Source organism: Neltuma alba, unplaced genomic scaffold (assembly GCF_004799145.2).
Source record: "Neltuma alba isolate B1F8T4 unplaced genomic scaffold, ASM479914v2 tig00011122_pilon, whole genome shotgun sequence".
Taxonomy (NCBI): Eukaryota; Viridiplantae; Streptophyta; class Magnoliopsida; order Fabales; family Fabaceae; genus Neltuma; species Neltuma alba.
Window position 1 is genome coordinate 405,159 of NW_021635859.1, and position 15,485 is coordinate 420,643.

The 15,485-nt window shown below is 36.9% G+C and overlaps 3 protein-coding genes across 5 annotated transcripts; 2 read left to right on the top strand and 1 right to left on the bottom strand.

Moving 5' to 3' along the window:
- Positions 1-856: 856 nt before the first annotated feature.
- LOC114761492 (putative aminoacrylate hydrolase RutD) lies at positions 857-6,975 on the top strand. Of its 2 annotated transcripts, XM_028950866.1 has the most exons (11): positions 857-1,068; positions 1,173-1,386; positions 1,952-2,034; positions 2,545-2,645; positions 3,510-3,605; positions 4,040-4,093; positions 4,509-4,657; positions 5,107-5,224; positions 5,979-6,066; positions 6,299-6,533; positions 6,616-6,975. In XM_028950866.1, the coding sequence occupies exons 1-10, from the start codon at positions 951-953 to the stop codon at positions 6,493-6,495; spliced, it is 1,218 nt and encodes a 405-aa protein (XP_028806699.1). In that variant the 5' UTR covers positions 857-950; the 3' UTR covers positions 6,496-6,533; positions 6,616-6,975. The 2 variants fall into 2 exon arrangements, with proteins under 2 accessions (XP_028806699.1, XP_028806698.1); XM_028950865.1 differs by having other exon boundaries at positions 6,299-6,975.
- Positions 6,976-9,008: 2,033 nt separating this feature from the next.
- Positions 9,009-11,020, top strand: LOC114761513 (uncharacterized). Its single transcript, XM_028950909.1, has 4 exons — positions 9,009-9,102; positions 10,208-10,280; positions 10,373-10,428; positions 10,662-11,020. Exons 1-4 carry the CDS (start codon positions 9,059-9,061, stop codon positions 10,774-10,776), a joined length of 288 nt encoding a protein of 95 aa, XP_028806742.1. The 5' UTR covers positions 9,009-9,058; the 3' UTR covers positions 10,777-11,020.
- A 308-nt stretch (positions 11,021-11,328) lies between these two features.
- Positions 11,329-14,991, bottom strand: LOC114761493 (protein ABIL2-like). Of its 2 annotated transcripts, none has more exons than XM_028950868.1 (10): positions 14,598-14,991; positions 13,807-13,939; positions 13,607-13,689; positions 13,353-13,503; positions 12,779-12,878; positions 12,532-12,624; positions 12,388-12,430; positions 12,223-12,305; positions 11,965-12,110; positions 11,329-11,821 (listed from the first exon to the last, which is right to left on the bottom strand). In XM_028950868.1, the coding sequence occupies exons 2-10, from the start codon at positions 13,906-13,908 to the stop codon at positions 11,651-11,653; spliced, it is 972 nt and encodes a 323-aa protein (XP_028806701.1). In that variant the 5' UTR covers positions 13,909-13,939; positions 14,598-14,991; the 3' UTR covers positions 11,329-11,650. The 2 variants fall into 2 exon arrangements, with proteins under 2 accessions (XP_028806701.1, XP_028806700.1); XM_028950867.1 differs by having other exon boundaries at positions 14,538-14,991.
- Between the last annotated feature and the right edge of the window lie 494 nt (positions 14,992-15,485).

The window sequence follows — 15,485 nt, forward strand, 5'->3', positions numbered from 1 at the left end:
TTTGCAAACTTACATTTGGACTTAATTCAGTTTAAAATATTCTAAAAAGATAGTTATGCAATTTTACGGGAAAAGTCATGTTTTTTTTTCTTTTTTAAATCTCATGCGCAATATTGTGGGTGGTCTTGCACCAGCGAAGGGATATATGGTCGTGCACCAACATTCTTTTGAGGGTGAAAAAGACGAGATATCTATTGGATCATATGCAACATGGCGAGAGATATGACACAGAAAATCTGTTGTCTGGGTTGGGGAAATTTGGATTTATCCATTATTTACAAAGACAAAAAATTTATGAATTCAACTTTGAATAAATTTTATCATTATAATTTTTTTATAATTTCAAATGTTTAATTTAATATAATTATTTTAAATATTTAATCTAGTTAACTCAACAAAGAATATTAAAAGTATTGAAATTTGAAATTTTTATACTACTCAAATAAAAAACATTTAAATATGTATTATAAATATACAATTTTATGAATGGGAATAGTTTTTAAGGTAAATAATTAAAGTTTAACTAATTTTTTTAATAATGTATCATTTCGAAGATTCAGATTTTAGTTCTGATACTTTGTTGTGGATCAAGTAACTGAAAAAGAGGGTGGATTGAACTGGAAAAAGGCTGAGGTTTGACGCATAAAACATGGCATACAAGAGTGGACCATGGACCATCAGATGGCACCGCCCTCGTCCCCGACGTGATTCTTCTTTGGTTCCCATTTTGACGCCGTCTTCTTTTTGACGCCACCTCCTCTCCACCACTCCCTCTCCGCCACGTGTTTCCCGCCCAACCTCCCCTATCCACCCTCCCCTATTAATTCAATAAACAAACGCCTCCTCACTCCCTTTCTCCCTGTCTCTCAATTATTCTATTCAATTCTGAATTCTGAATTCTCGCTGTATTTCGCTAACGTTCACCCTCTCGGCCATCGCGGTCCCCAGCGATGTCGTATTGCGACGTCGGAACGAATCAAGCGACCGCCGACGCCCACCTTAGCAATGAGATTAAGATATTTTATCGAACTTATGGTCATGGACCTACTAAAGTTCTCCTCATCATAGGTTCTTCATCAGTTGCTTCTTCTTTCTCAGTTTGGATTTGAGTTTTTTCTTCTTTGCTTCTTTTTGTTCCCCATTTCTGTGAATTTATCGAGATCGATCTTCAGGATTAGCCGGGACACATGACTCGTGGGGCCCTCAAATCAAGGCACTGACGGGAACCGTCTTGCCCAATGAAGATGACTCCGGTGACGCTGATTGGAATTCGGCTGATCAGCGATGCGGAGCTGACAATGAGAGTGGTGGTGGTATCGAGGTTTGCGCGTTTGATAACCGCGGTATGGGTCGGAGCTCCGTACCTACCAAGAAGTCCGCCTATACGTGAGTTTTAACTTTTTCCTCTTGTTTCGTCGAATTTGTGTCGTATCTTGAGTTCATTCGATTTTTTTCTTTTTGAGTTCATTCGATGTTCACATTTGCCTTGAATTAAATTGTTTTTGCTTCCAAGGCCCCGAGTTGTGGTCTTAATTAATAAATGCAGCATTATCCGTGTAGTTTGATCCTCGTGATTAGCTCAAGAATTTCCATTTGGGAAACCCTGAGTGCTCGGGGAGCCCGTTAATTCTGTATTTAATTTGTCTGTGCATCGATTCTCAGTTATGCATGATCTTAATTGCTTGACCAAGTTCTACTCTTTCTTTTTCATGCTTCCGACGTCTGGCGTAAATTTAATAAGTAATAAGAACAAAAGAAGTTCCCCACTTTTTTTGAGCTTTAAAACGCCAAGTTGAAAGAAAGTAGTGGCAGATGAAGTGATCTCAAGCAATGTATTTGAGATTATGGAAGGCAGTATACCTAGATTAAGTTGCATAACATTGCATATCATGAATTTATGTCAGTAGAAAGACACGAATTCTAACTTATAACTGGTGATTGCTGGTTGCAGGACAAAGATCATGGCTAATGACGCGATTGCTTTATTAGATCATCTGGGATGGAAAAAAGCCCATGTTTTTGGGCATTCAATGGGTGAGCACTAGCCTGTTACCTAAATTGTCACATGGAATTTCTTAAGTAGGCGTCTGCAATACTCTGAATTATAGACTATACATAGTTAAAATAATACTCCCTCTGTTCCTTATTATAAGAGACAAATAACCAAAGTACATTGATCAAAAAAACAGTTAAAATTAGTTAAGAACAATTAATGTGTAAAAAGTATAATTTTTTTTTCAAAAATGCCCTCATTAATAAGGAAAGAGAGCATGAGAGAGAACAATTAAATTATTAAAAGAAAGAGAAGTGGGAGGGAGAGAGTGTGAGTTGAAGATAATAAATATGGGTAAAATAAGAAATCAACATAAAAAAGTAGATACAACTTTTAAGTGTCTCTTATATATAGGAACATGCCATAAGCATCAAATGTCTCTTATAATAAGGAACGGAGGGAGTAGTAATTAAACTACCTTTACGACTGAGCTAGAGAGGGATTGACTTTCAGATTTTTTTCCTTCCCCAAAACATTTTCTATGGAAACAGGAGCTATGATAGCATGTAAATTAGCAGCAATGGCGCCTGATAGAGTTCTCTCGTTAGCATTGCTCAATGTAACAGGTGGAGGTTTTGAATGCTTTCCAAAGGTATTACATCCTTTTTGGAACTCTTGGAAAATTACCACACTGTATATGATCGCACTTAGAGACCACGTTTCCGTAATATGATCGCACTTATCCAGCTGTTCTACCATCTGGGAACGTTATTGGTACTGCTCACTGAATTCATGCTGTTTTCCATATTTTTCGTCGAGACGACATTATGCTTGAATTCACTTTACAAAATTCCTCTCATTTGTTCACATCCGGGCATAGTAATGAAGGGTTAAAACGAACAAGCTATATTTTGTTCAGTATTGGTGAATTCCACGGTACATTCAGGTTATTCCTGCTGGAGAACGGCAGCTGAGGGTTTCCATATAATAATTTCGAACTTAATTTAAGATAGCACATTTCTGCATGATCTAGCTTGAGTCCAGTTTCTCCTCCTTTTTGTGTATGCTAAATACATGCTGCTTTGACATTTCAAGTCGGCCTCGTAGAAACAAAAATGGCAATTCCTTGACTCAAGGTAGAATTGCCAAGAAGAGGAAGTCAATTTCCATGGGTTAACGCCTTGTGTAGATATAATAGGGCCTGTTTGGAAACGCTTATAAATAATTTTTCAATCGTAATTTACAGAATACGAGGTAAATATGTGAGAAGAGTTTTATCTTGACTTACGTGAAACGTGCTTATAAGTGTTTTTAATTGGCATTCCAAACGGGCACATAGTTGTTATTTGCCAATTCTACTAGTATATCCATATATTATTTTGATTTGTCCAATTCTTACTTGTGAATAAATAATTTGAACCTTCTTCCTGATTTCAAAGCTTAAGGCCAGCAACATAAATGCATATAAATTAGCAGTCATACTTGTTTCTCAGGAGTTTAGTCCTTTTTTTGGCAGTTAAACCGACAAACATTCTCCATTGCTTACCGTTTCTTAAAAGCAAAGACTCCTGAACTTAGAGCTGCTGTTGACTTGGACACCCACTACTCGAAGGTAAAAGAAGTTGTCTTCCTAAAATATCTCCCCTTCCTGTCTTGAAAACAATCTGAATTTTTTGTAGCCATAAAAGTGATCGTTTATAGCATATTTGAAGATAGATGAAAAGAATGAATCTGAATGTAAAAAGTGTATCCAATTACACTCTTTGGTGTCATTTCTCCCCAATGCATGACTACCATATTAGCTTCGATGTATTTTAATCCTTGTAATTTAACGTGTAGAGGGTAAGTCATTCAATCTTTTCACTGCAAGAGCCATTTATGGGCAAGTCATGTAAATAGCTTCTGGCTCTGTCACTGAATACTCACTTTCAGCTGAAAGTTCTTTTTCTTCCCATCTTGTAACAGCTCTGATTTACAGTCATTTCTCTTAGCCTACTTATTCAGTTATTTATATTGAATTTATAAGAGAATTTATATGACGTGCAGGAATATCTTGAGGAATATGTTGGAAATGAAAAGAGGAGAACGATCTTATATCAGGTAAGGCGTCTCAAATGCCTTCGGTCTTCATGAAGTTTTATTATATTTTACAAGTAAAAGTTATTAGTTCTGCCGGTGTACTACTTCCATGCTCAGTTTTTGTACTTCTAAACTACTTAAATTGCATTGCACCAAATATTTTATGCATAAATGTAACCGGTTACATAGTAAGTAGCAGTGACTGCTCAGTTTATAACGCAGAACCACACTCAATGCATATCCACTCTCTGGAAACATGTCGTTGATTGTTGGTTTGCTCCCATGATTGATGAGTTCTCTGTTTCCCCAAGGACTGATCAGTCTTGCGGTGTTAGGTTCTCAGCGTCTTCGTACTGGGCCATAATGATGCACTTGATTAAGCGTTCAGTGATTCCTTTAAAATACTTCTGATTCTAATGAACCGGATCTCTTTCAGCAATACGTTAAAGGTATATCAGCATCTGGGATGCAATCAAATTATGGTTTTGAGGGCCAGGTCAACGCTTGTTGGAGACATAAAATGACTCGTTCTGAGATTGAGTTGATAAAATCTGCGGGTTTTCTCGTTTCAGTCATACATGGCAGGTGCGTGGTCCGTCCCAATGAAATTTAATATAGACTAGAAATTGCACAGGAATCATTAGTGTATGGTAGAGGAAACAATTTTGTTCGAAATTTTTTTGTTTCCAATAGATCATAAGGTCAACATTAATAATAACAACCATAATAATAAGAAGAAGAAGAAGAAGAAGAAGAAGTCACTGTACATACCACATAGAGCCTAATGTGACGTTGCCCAAGAATTCCTTGTGTCCGATGTTCAAAAAATTTGGAAAAGGAACTGGATAACTTTATGTAAACTAAAAAGACAAGTTAACTGGAGACAAAAATTGAGGCTATCATTCATTGCATATTTCATGCTTGCATTCATATTTCGTACATAACAAAGCATTATCCATGAAAGATATAGACACAGTCAATCTTCTTTATAGTTTTAACTTAAGAGATGGGCTGCACCTTTCCTGCACATCTAGGTTTGATGTAATTGCTCAGATATACTATGCAAGAAGATTAGCAGAGAGGCTGTACCCAATGGCTAGAATGGTGGATCTTTTTGGAGGTCATTTAGTAAGTCACGAGAGAACCGAAGAGGTAAATTTTTTTTCTTTTTTAAATAGATGGACCAAAAATCAACTGGACTCAAGTTGTACCTTGTGTATAAAAATTTATTTGCAGAGAAATATGAATAGACAATCTTTTTTTTTTTTTTTAATTTTTCGGCCCAAAAGCATATATGCACTCGTTTATTTTGACCGTGTGACAAATAGTCACTCTATGGTCTATACTTTGACATCTGGACACCAGATACTCCTAGTTTAATGTAGTTTGAATGAGGAAAGCTATTCAGATACTTGCTGATAAACACGTAACATGCTAATATCACACAATGCTGTTTTGGCCTGTTTCCGTCGCATTCCTGCATGTCAAATATGATTTATATTTTGCAAGGAAAACAATTAAAGAGGCACATTGACAAAAAATGATGTGAAATGATAAAGGGAAAAATCATCGAGCAATTATACCATGCCATTTTTCCTTATACATAAATACATTTAAAAACTTCGTTAAATACAGGGTAGAAGGTGGATGAAAGGATCTACTAATATGCGAAAAACCAAAGGTTTATTATTCGGATTTCAAGGTGCATTGTTTCTGTTCAAAGAAGATTCAAATTACTGAGGCATCCGTGCGTTTTTCCTTCTTTTTTTTTTTTGGTTGCTTTTTTGTGTTGTTTTGTGTGTGTGTGTTTTTTTGGGGGGGGGGGGTGTTTCAACATTTTCCCCTTGTTTCTAAAATAAGAATCAAGCATCACAGAGGAAACTAACATACAAATTGCGAACTTCAGGTCAATCAGGCACTTCTTGACTTGATCAAGGCATCAGAAGTAAAGATGAACCCAGAAGATTGGACTAATTTGTCTAAGAAAACTTCTTGTAAGCATTCCAAAAAAAATTGTTTACACTTTGCAATTCAGCATTGGTTTACATCCGGAATGACTTTCATCTGTAACTCGGTGGATTGTTAACATGTGATATTTACGTTTATGCGCTGAAATATTTCTCTAGTACCTTATGAGGAATATAATTTATCCGTATGATCATTGAGAAAATATGGAATGATCGAATAGTTTTTCTGATTTGATGAAATATGGGATGTTCCTTGCAGGGTGGACAGAGAAAAGGACGTTATTTTTAAGTCCAAACATCCAGGGAGGAAGCGCCTCCGTAAAGTGTTGCGTCTTAGAAAAATTGCATCTCTTTCTTATATTTCTCTTCAGTCTGCTCCTTTTGGTATTTGAGTATGGAAGAAAGCTTCTAAAAACTGTGGTCAAGCCAGTTCGAGTTGCAAGTTCCGCCTCCTAAGTTGAGGGTCAATGACCCGTTGCTTTTTGATCTAACGGGTAATTATGCCTATTCCTCTGCATATATATCAATGATGCGAAATAATTATTATCTGTATCTAAAGGTTTCTTTTAACTGCAGGTATTTAATCAAACATGGCCAAATCGGTCATACCCAAAAAAGACATCACACATGTAGCCAGCAGAAAGAAGGCTCATGTATAAGGCGATGTTTGTCAAGTTTCATCTGGGGAAAACGCAAAGGTTTTCTGAAGTTTCAATGCCCGAGCTTAGACGGAATCCTTTCAGGCCCTTAATTTGAGTCCTGGGCATAACACTAACGTATTCTTTCATTTGCTACAAGGCGAATTCCTGAAGCTTTGTAAACAGATGAGGTGAAAAAAAGGCGGGATGACCCACTTTCTCTTTGTTGTATGTACACTACTTGAAATCTTGAATGATAAATTTATATACAAGCATGTTATGTTTCGTGACTTGGAAACAGGGAGCAAATAAAACAAGTTTCAGACTTCTCACGGCAAAATGGGAATCCCAAGCGTAATAACGTTGCAAACAAGAATAATCTTTCCTGGATATGATTTTATGGTTTCTATCCATGGATCTTAGGGGTAAAAATATTCATCTAGAACAGAATCGATTCAGCTATCATTCCCCATTAATCCCGAAATTGCAGGTTTTGGACCTAATTATCGCCCCCTCCCCAAGAAAACTCAGTAATTAATTGATTTCTCAATTTCTCAACTTGACTTCTATGTGCAAAATTTATTCATAGAAAACAACCCAAAAAAAAAAAAAATCAAACAATAATCGTTAGTCAAAGATGCAATCGCCGTAATATGGAATGTTCTTTGCAAGCTATTAGTGAAGGAAGACGAGAAAAGCACGCAGCACATGCACACGTAATTTTGCAAGAAACCTCTCTAAAATTAGATCATCACTAAGTTCAGAAGCTGCAACCTCAAATCCACAGACCCGGATCACACACATAACCAAAAGGTAAATTTGTTTTGTTTGATCATCCTCAACTGCAAGGTTATCAGAGAGCCATTTTAACGAGTAGAATCATAAGGTGGTGACAATCTTGGACAGTAAGAACTCAATTCAAATCCAAGCAAATCAATCTTAGATGCACCAGAACGCTTTGAATTAAATTCAATGGTTAACATTCAATCGACAGACATGAGATACTCATATACTTAAAAAGTCTTTCTTCAAAGTTGATTAAATAATTCAAACCAACCAAAACAATACGAATTCAAACTCTGGTTGACGAAATACCAAAGATGAGAGCATAAATTACGACAAATTGAAGAAAGAATCAATACCAGCCTACTGTGGCGTAAATAATAAGCACGCTTTCTCAAATTAGAATGCGCATTTTATCATAGGTGAGAAGACGGACGAATCAAAGTTGAAAGAAAACCTTGAAACAACTTTGAGCGTCCTAACTCGTAGGATAACTGATACGACAAAATTAGAGAAATAAAGTGAGAGAAAGAGAGCATACCTGGCGCAACGTCTGGATTCAGGAACATCACTGATGTGCGTGGAGCTACTGGCTTGTTAAACAACCGAAGAGCGCAGGAGGGAGACAGAGAGAGACAGGGAGAAGCAAGGAATCTGATGCTATACGCAGTAATATTCCCAGCGGGTAAAGCCATCCCAAATATTCCGCGGGAATATGCTCCAATCAGCACTCCAATGCGCCACAAGACTGGGACGACCCCCCACCCTGTCGTTTTAGTCCCTTGTTTTGCAGTTCCCGGGTAACTTGAGCGGTATCAAATCATCAAATGGGAAGTTGATGAAGATATTATATGTTAATTTATAAAAGCACAGCTGATTTTTTGTGTGCTACACTTAGGTATCCTCTGCCAGGAGATAATTTTATTCAAAACATTATTAAGTATTAAATGTAGACACTTCTTTTAGTGGAAATTTAATTTTTAATTTGTCATTTTGTGAAAAATTAGCTCCTTCCTTTAAACCAAATCCTATTAGTAGGTACAGCTGATTTTAGTAGTGGGCAGCCCCGCATTTCAAGAAACCTTTTGTTTTGTCTGGGAAACACTTTTGTTCTATTGGGCCCAATACAGGTGTATATATTTGAAATAACCAAGCGGGCCCAATTAGTTAGCCCGATTATAAGTACAGTCTCGGTTAGGAAGGGCTACTAATCATCAGACGGAAACGGCAAATCATGAAAGCCCTAAACGCTACATATAACGGAAATCAGAGTGCGCGTGATCCACCAATGGAGATTGGGTCTAACGAAAAGGGCTAGTTCCTCACAACTTCGTAAATTAAGGTTTGAATCCCTACTGAAAAAAGTACCCACATTTAATGCCTGACAGTATTTCGAATAGAATTGCCTCCAATCAATAGGAAGATGCGTATGCTTTAGCAAAAAAGAAGATTGCGCCTGATCCATCAAGTCCTAGAGGAAGCCCAATTTCAAGTCGACAGAAACGACGTCGTTGAAATGGTAGCTTCTTCAACAGAAAAACCCTTCTCCTGGCCTTAGCCGTTGCAAAGTTTTACTGGGTTGGCTCTCTGCAACAGTCATGGCTGACGCACCAAATGCTCAATCCCAATGGGAATTCGGCTGGTAACTCTCTTTCTCCCCCTCTCTCTGTGCCATGTCTGTTTACCAAGCTATTGTTGATCATCTAACTCTGTTTTTAATGTGATGTATTTGACTTTGTGTTCAAATACAATGCTTTTACTTATCTAACCGCTTGAATTTGCTCTTTACGGACCATGATTATGAAGCTATATTTGTCTAGGAGATGAATTATTGTGGCTTATATTTATTTTCTTCTCTTTTTACGAAGCATCAACACCTTATTCTGATGTAATTATTGTAGGCTTGATTCGCATATGCTTTTTGACTCCTGGTCGACAAGGGGAACAAATTAACCCGTTGATATTTTAAGCTGTTGGAAATGGATTGTATAGGTTATTCTCGGATTGTTGTAACTCATTTATCTGACTAACCCCATGACTGAAATTTTCAACCTTAGTTTCTCTTATGATTCTGATCTCTCTTTGATGTTCTGTTCGTAGTTGCTTTGCCTTTCAAAGTAAAGAAAAATGTACTCATTGGTGCAATTCTAGTTATAAAGTTGAGTGATGCAGTTTACCGTCGATTAGCTTCCTGTGATGAACTATGTTATTTACATCTGATATTGCAAATATTTAACCATCACTTGTGGTTTTTTTGAGGTAATAATAATGTGTCAGTGCTGTCTAAGTATCCACGAGAACTTGAGAATTTTTCTTGTGCCTTATCACCTTATCAAATGTCAAGAACAGGTTTCAATTCGCTGAAGTATTGGGGCTTGTCTAAAATTCTAATTTTTTGTTCTGTGTCATTAAGTTTGGCATTTGACATAATTCCGTGTCCTAGGGCTTCAGGTGATGCTCCTGAATGTAGGATTCAGTTACTTCTCAAGTACCCAAAAATTCTCAAGTTTTGGAATAAATCGGTTAAATTTTTGTTTGAATTAAGTAAACTAGTGATGAATGGTGCAATACATGTGGAAAGATTCCATGCTCTGGAGAGGACATTTTATAGGAAGAAGCTTAGCTTTGAAAATTCTTTGGTTTGGCCTCTGTGCTTAAACTGTTGCTAACTAGTCTGTATTTAAAAGAAAAATGGTATTCTTAATCTCTAACATCTCACTTGAAACTGTTATTACTACTATGTGCAGTGACCTTGAAGTGGATTTTGGGTCTGAAGAGAATGCTTCCATAGTACATGCCGCCTTATCTGTTGATAAGGAGGTAACTAATTTAAAGATATGAACTTTCTGCTGCTTCCTTGATAACATCTAATTTTCCAACTAGAATTTGATTCAGTTTCATCTCTGTTGTAGTTGCAACCAGACAAGGTAAAGCGACTTATGACAGTTTCTAAAGGAAAGCTTTCAGTGTGAGTATTCTCTCTGCTTGATAACACTTAGATGTTCTTGCAAATGAGTGTTTGGTTACTCATGGAGTACATCATTTTCTATTTAAGTGGATGCAAAAGATGTTATTAAAATGAAATTTGCATTGATGTTGTAACTGCAGCCTCAACTTTTAATCACTATAAAGTTATCTTTCAAGTGTTTCGCTCAATTTGTATTACTTATTTTCTCACACCTCCAATTTTTTCTATTTCAGGCACTTTGAGGCAACAGAACCCAGATTTCTTCGGGCATCATTCAGTGCTTTTGTAGATGTGCTTACCCTAGCCACAAAAACAATTGAAGAGTTTGGTCAAGGAATGGAGTTGTGATATGTGCTTGACACTTGTTAGGCTCTTCAAATGTTCTGTAATATTGTAACTCCAACTACTGTTACATATCTGCCTTCCCTAAAAAATTTTTATAGTTCATCTGTACTTGTTAATCCCATTATTATATTGGATTTTTTTGAGATTAGCAAACAGTGACACTGATAGGACTTTAGATACTGTTAGCAGGGCATTGGTTAATCTTGTTTTGTAATTTTATTTGTACTCTTGTTTTTATTTTCTTAAACTGCATAACTCTTCGATGAAAAACAAATAAGAATGAGAGAGTCTCCAAAAATTTGTGTGCAAATCTCCTTTACTAGATGATTGAGCATACAGAATATTGCATGTGGAAAACTAATGCGCAAGTGAACGGAAAACAAATTTCATATTCTTGGTTAAAATAAAAAGTTCATTAAATAATAATGAAAAAATATAAAATAAACACTCCATAATTATATCTCCTCTGTTCTTCACCATAATTTTATATCTTCTCCGTTTTTCATGCAAGTGAAACTGATTACTGCGCCAGTGATTATGCCAACTAAACCAAAATGGAGAGAAAAGCCGAATTTACAACTCGTGAGAATGCAATCCATTGTAACACAAAGATCGTATTACATTGAAACGCCACACAAAATGGCTATGGGAATCTCATTAGATCATGAAGAATCCCTCTCATAGCTAACATTTAAAACAAAAGGAAACCAATAAAAAAGAAAAGGAAAGAAAAAAAAGAAAATTTATGGCATATATGTTCATTTGAAGGACACGAGAAACAATCAACCCAAAATGGTTAAAAAAATGGCAAGCAAAACTCCAGTTGTTTCTACCCTCATGTTCTTGGGTCTCTTAATTTCAACTAGCTCGACGCCAATCAGTACTCGTCCAAGTATGAGTAGAGCATATCATCCTTCTTTGACTTACGCCTGCTGAGTAAGGCCTTTAGGAGTCTTTTACTTTTACTGGGAATTTGCTCAACATCCTTCCCGTTCTCCCTCTCAGCAGTGAGTCGCATTGAATATGATTTGCGAGGCTCAGAAGGGTACTGGCAGAAACATAAATCAGAAGCAGTGAAAAAAACATTTCAGAACCCAGATCAATTTCAAATACAGAACTTGGTCAGTATCGAAATCATTAACTATACTGCAATTGATGAACTGAGACAAAAACAAAGTATGGTTTACTTACCCTTGGTCTTACAGGAGGATTTGGTGTGGTTGGTCTACTTGAGTTTGGAGTTGTGGGTCTGCTACTAGACTTTGGTGTTGTAGGCCTACTTGACAGAGATCCAGTTCGCAAAAGTGGAAATCGGTACGGTGATGTTGCCCTCTTATCTATAGTTCATGCATAGATTGTAGATTCTAACATCAGTAAGAGAATTTCGAACCTTTATGTGTAAAATGACAAGCAACTATAAGATGAAGCTATACAAAACATGCAGACAACCTAAATCTTTCTTGGGCGTGCTAGAAGTGAATGAAAAAGCTCCTGACTTTTGAGGTTGTAAAGGTGATGGGGATCTTCCTTTGCTGCAATCAAAGTGAGACATTATATCATGTTCCTCTAATTGTGCTATTCAGTAAACCTTGATTTGCAGATATATGCAAATACCTCACTGTAGAAGGTGGGGTCTCTCTGATTGTAGCTCGAACAGCTTCATGGAACAAATCAGAAGAAAATACGTTTAGTTAATGTTAAAGGTAATTCTTTGAATATATTAAATGAAAACTACGAAGAGAGATCAGAAAGAGATACCATTCCTAAAGTGATGCCAGTCATCTTCATCATCTAGATTGCATCCTATGTATTTTGATCTTTTTCTGTTGGCACCATGGATGGTCTCCCCAACTGAAAGCATGAGTTTAAGGAATATGAACATGATGAGCATGCAAAGGCATCATTTCTAACCAATGACTGGAACAAAATACGATGAAAAGAGAACAGCCTCGTTTAGAATTTCAAGATGGAGTCAAGCAGAATCAAGAATATCGCATAAACTTGCCTGGCAGAATGTATCGCTTGTGATATTTAGGAGTATTTATCACCAGTGACTGTTGGGTCCGTCCCTCATGATCCATAAAATCTTGGCATGTTCTTATTCTCTAACATCAAAGAAAGGGTCAATCTTCAAAGCCATAGCAAGGAATTAAGATTAAGCTTTGACCTGAATTTTAGCATGATTGGATTTTAACAACCCCACAGGTACCAAGACTTCTATTATGAATTGTGCAGAACATGACTCAACCTGTCCACTACTGACGGGTATATAAAATTTATTTTAAAATAGTAACTGTTCACAAGTTGAGAGAAATCGTAAATCAACAGTAACCTAAGTTTTACTTTTTGTGTGTGGGTGGATACAAAAGCAGATAGATGGATAGATAAGTCCATGTTACTTCAAGACGACAAAATAATAATGATTGTTTTCCTACCCCAATAAATTATATAATACCCACTGACTCATTCTGATGATCCCATAATGAATTATGAGAGTATATCAAATTTTCTCTTCAGCATTTACTTTCATGTTCAATTCATTTTCTTTCTGCAGCTAAATGGAGGGTACATCATTATACCTGTTGAATACAAGATGCGCGTAGCTCAGCTTCAGAGACTTCAACAATTTTCTCATCTAACAAGTCGTTCACCTTATAGGTCACAGAACCTATATGGTCCACTGTATTTACAAGAGCTTTTATGGCATAATCCTTCAATGTCTCTACCACGCTGCCAACATAATATAGAAAGAGAAATAAAACAAACAGTCAAGGAGTCGAAGTATATAATAATGCTACTATAAATACAGAACAGAGATATCAGAGTCACTTACATCTGTTTTTGGTCATCATTGGTGTATGAGAGTTCAAAATACTCGGCTGCAGAGTATAATTGTGTTCTCAGATTCTTCAAATCCTACGAAACAGATTAAAACAGAAGGCTTATCAAAACTTCTCTACGCTAAAACACACCTAATTAAAAGGTTTGCTCTAAGTCAACAGCATTGTTACATATGCAGTAAAGAGGTGATACCTTGAGACAATCATCAAAGAGCAAGCTCTGGTGCATGAAAACCTCGTCATAATTGGAAGCCTCCCGAGCGATGGGCTGGGTTGAAGTTGTGATCTTCCCCATGGATATACAAAACTGGAAGAAGACCCCTCCTCTTCATGAGAAATGACAAAGAAAATCAATATCAATGTCGATATAATATATATAACGGAGACAGTGTTCAAATTAAAGTAAGGAGGCTCAAGAAGGCGAGATAGAAAACCTTGGTATTTAGAAATAGAAAATCTAAAGAAAAACCGAGAGATCACAACCAAAACAACTAATCTCTCAAACTCATATAATTTAAAGCCCGTAGACAGAGATTACAACCGCCAGTTTGATGAATGATGAAGAAGGAGACAACCCTTTAACTACTAACTGAAATATGGCAGAAGTTGATATTCATTTAAGAGAACGGGTTGCACGCTTCAGTAAGAAATTCGGCAGCATATAAAAGAAAAGACACCCATTTTGTCTGTTACTTCGGCAATACTCGCATTTGTATTGAATTGCACGAGTTACCTTTAAACAAAATCAGATTCGATCCTCAAAAGGATCAAAACCTGTAATACTTTTCAACGATTATATGCTTTGCAAGATAGTTTCACTATTCTGTTTTCAAAAATCAAGATTAAGCCAAACGATGGCAGTAGAATTTAGCTAAGAGATGGAAAGCTCCCATGCTCGACATGTTAGCTCTTCCAGGAGCATACCTTTCAATTCCAATGACCAAATTGTTTGAACTTCAAGCAGAGATGAAAAACCGAGCTTACGAGGAAAATGCAGAAACTAACACAGTGCTCTTGGACTGAGATGATTCCTCTTCTTTGTCTTGGTTTTCTTCCTCTAGTTGTTCCACTTGTTGAGCTTAGCTAGGACTGTTCTAACTAAAACCTACCTCCCATTTGAAAATGGAGAACCGAAATGGAATCAACTGGGGAGAAATGTCAAAGAAAAGGCATTGTGGGGGCGCCTATCCTTTACCCCTCGCCGAAAAAGGTTGGTATTGGAATTTTGACTACATCAAGGAAAACGACAACAACAAAAAATCTTTGATTTTGAAAATCAAGTTTGGGAGAAGGTGGGGGAAAGGAAGGAGAGAAATTAGGACTGAAAGACAGAGACATAAAGGAGAGGAGAGCACGTCGATGCGGAAGAGGCAGAGAATCCGGAGAATGTTGTTCTGAATATTTTGCTTGTTGAGGGAGCAATTATACACGCATGGATAAAAAACACATGGAATCAAATATTTTATAGTCCAGATTTACTTCGTTGAAGGTGTTCGTTTTTATATAGATCTCATCATTTGCATATACTCTTATCTCAATGAGATTTGAATATTCTTAAACAACTGGGGAAGAAATAAACGTAGATGAGTGCAAAATTTCTCCACGCTCCCTCTCACTCTTGCTTTCCCAATAAGACGATAACAAGTGGCCGACTAAAAACAGTTACTTTCATAAGACGACAAAGGAGCAGAAAAAACATCGGGAAATTTGGCACATGAAATTGAAGCAACTCACGGAAAAAGGGCGCGGGGAAGAGACGCGATACGAGGAGCAGTGAACTTGGAGGCACGCCTTTTTGTTTTGCCGCGCGTCCCGCATTTCCACTCCACCTTCAGCCATCATTTCTTTCAACGCTTCCACTAGTGTTTAGAA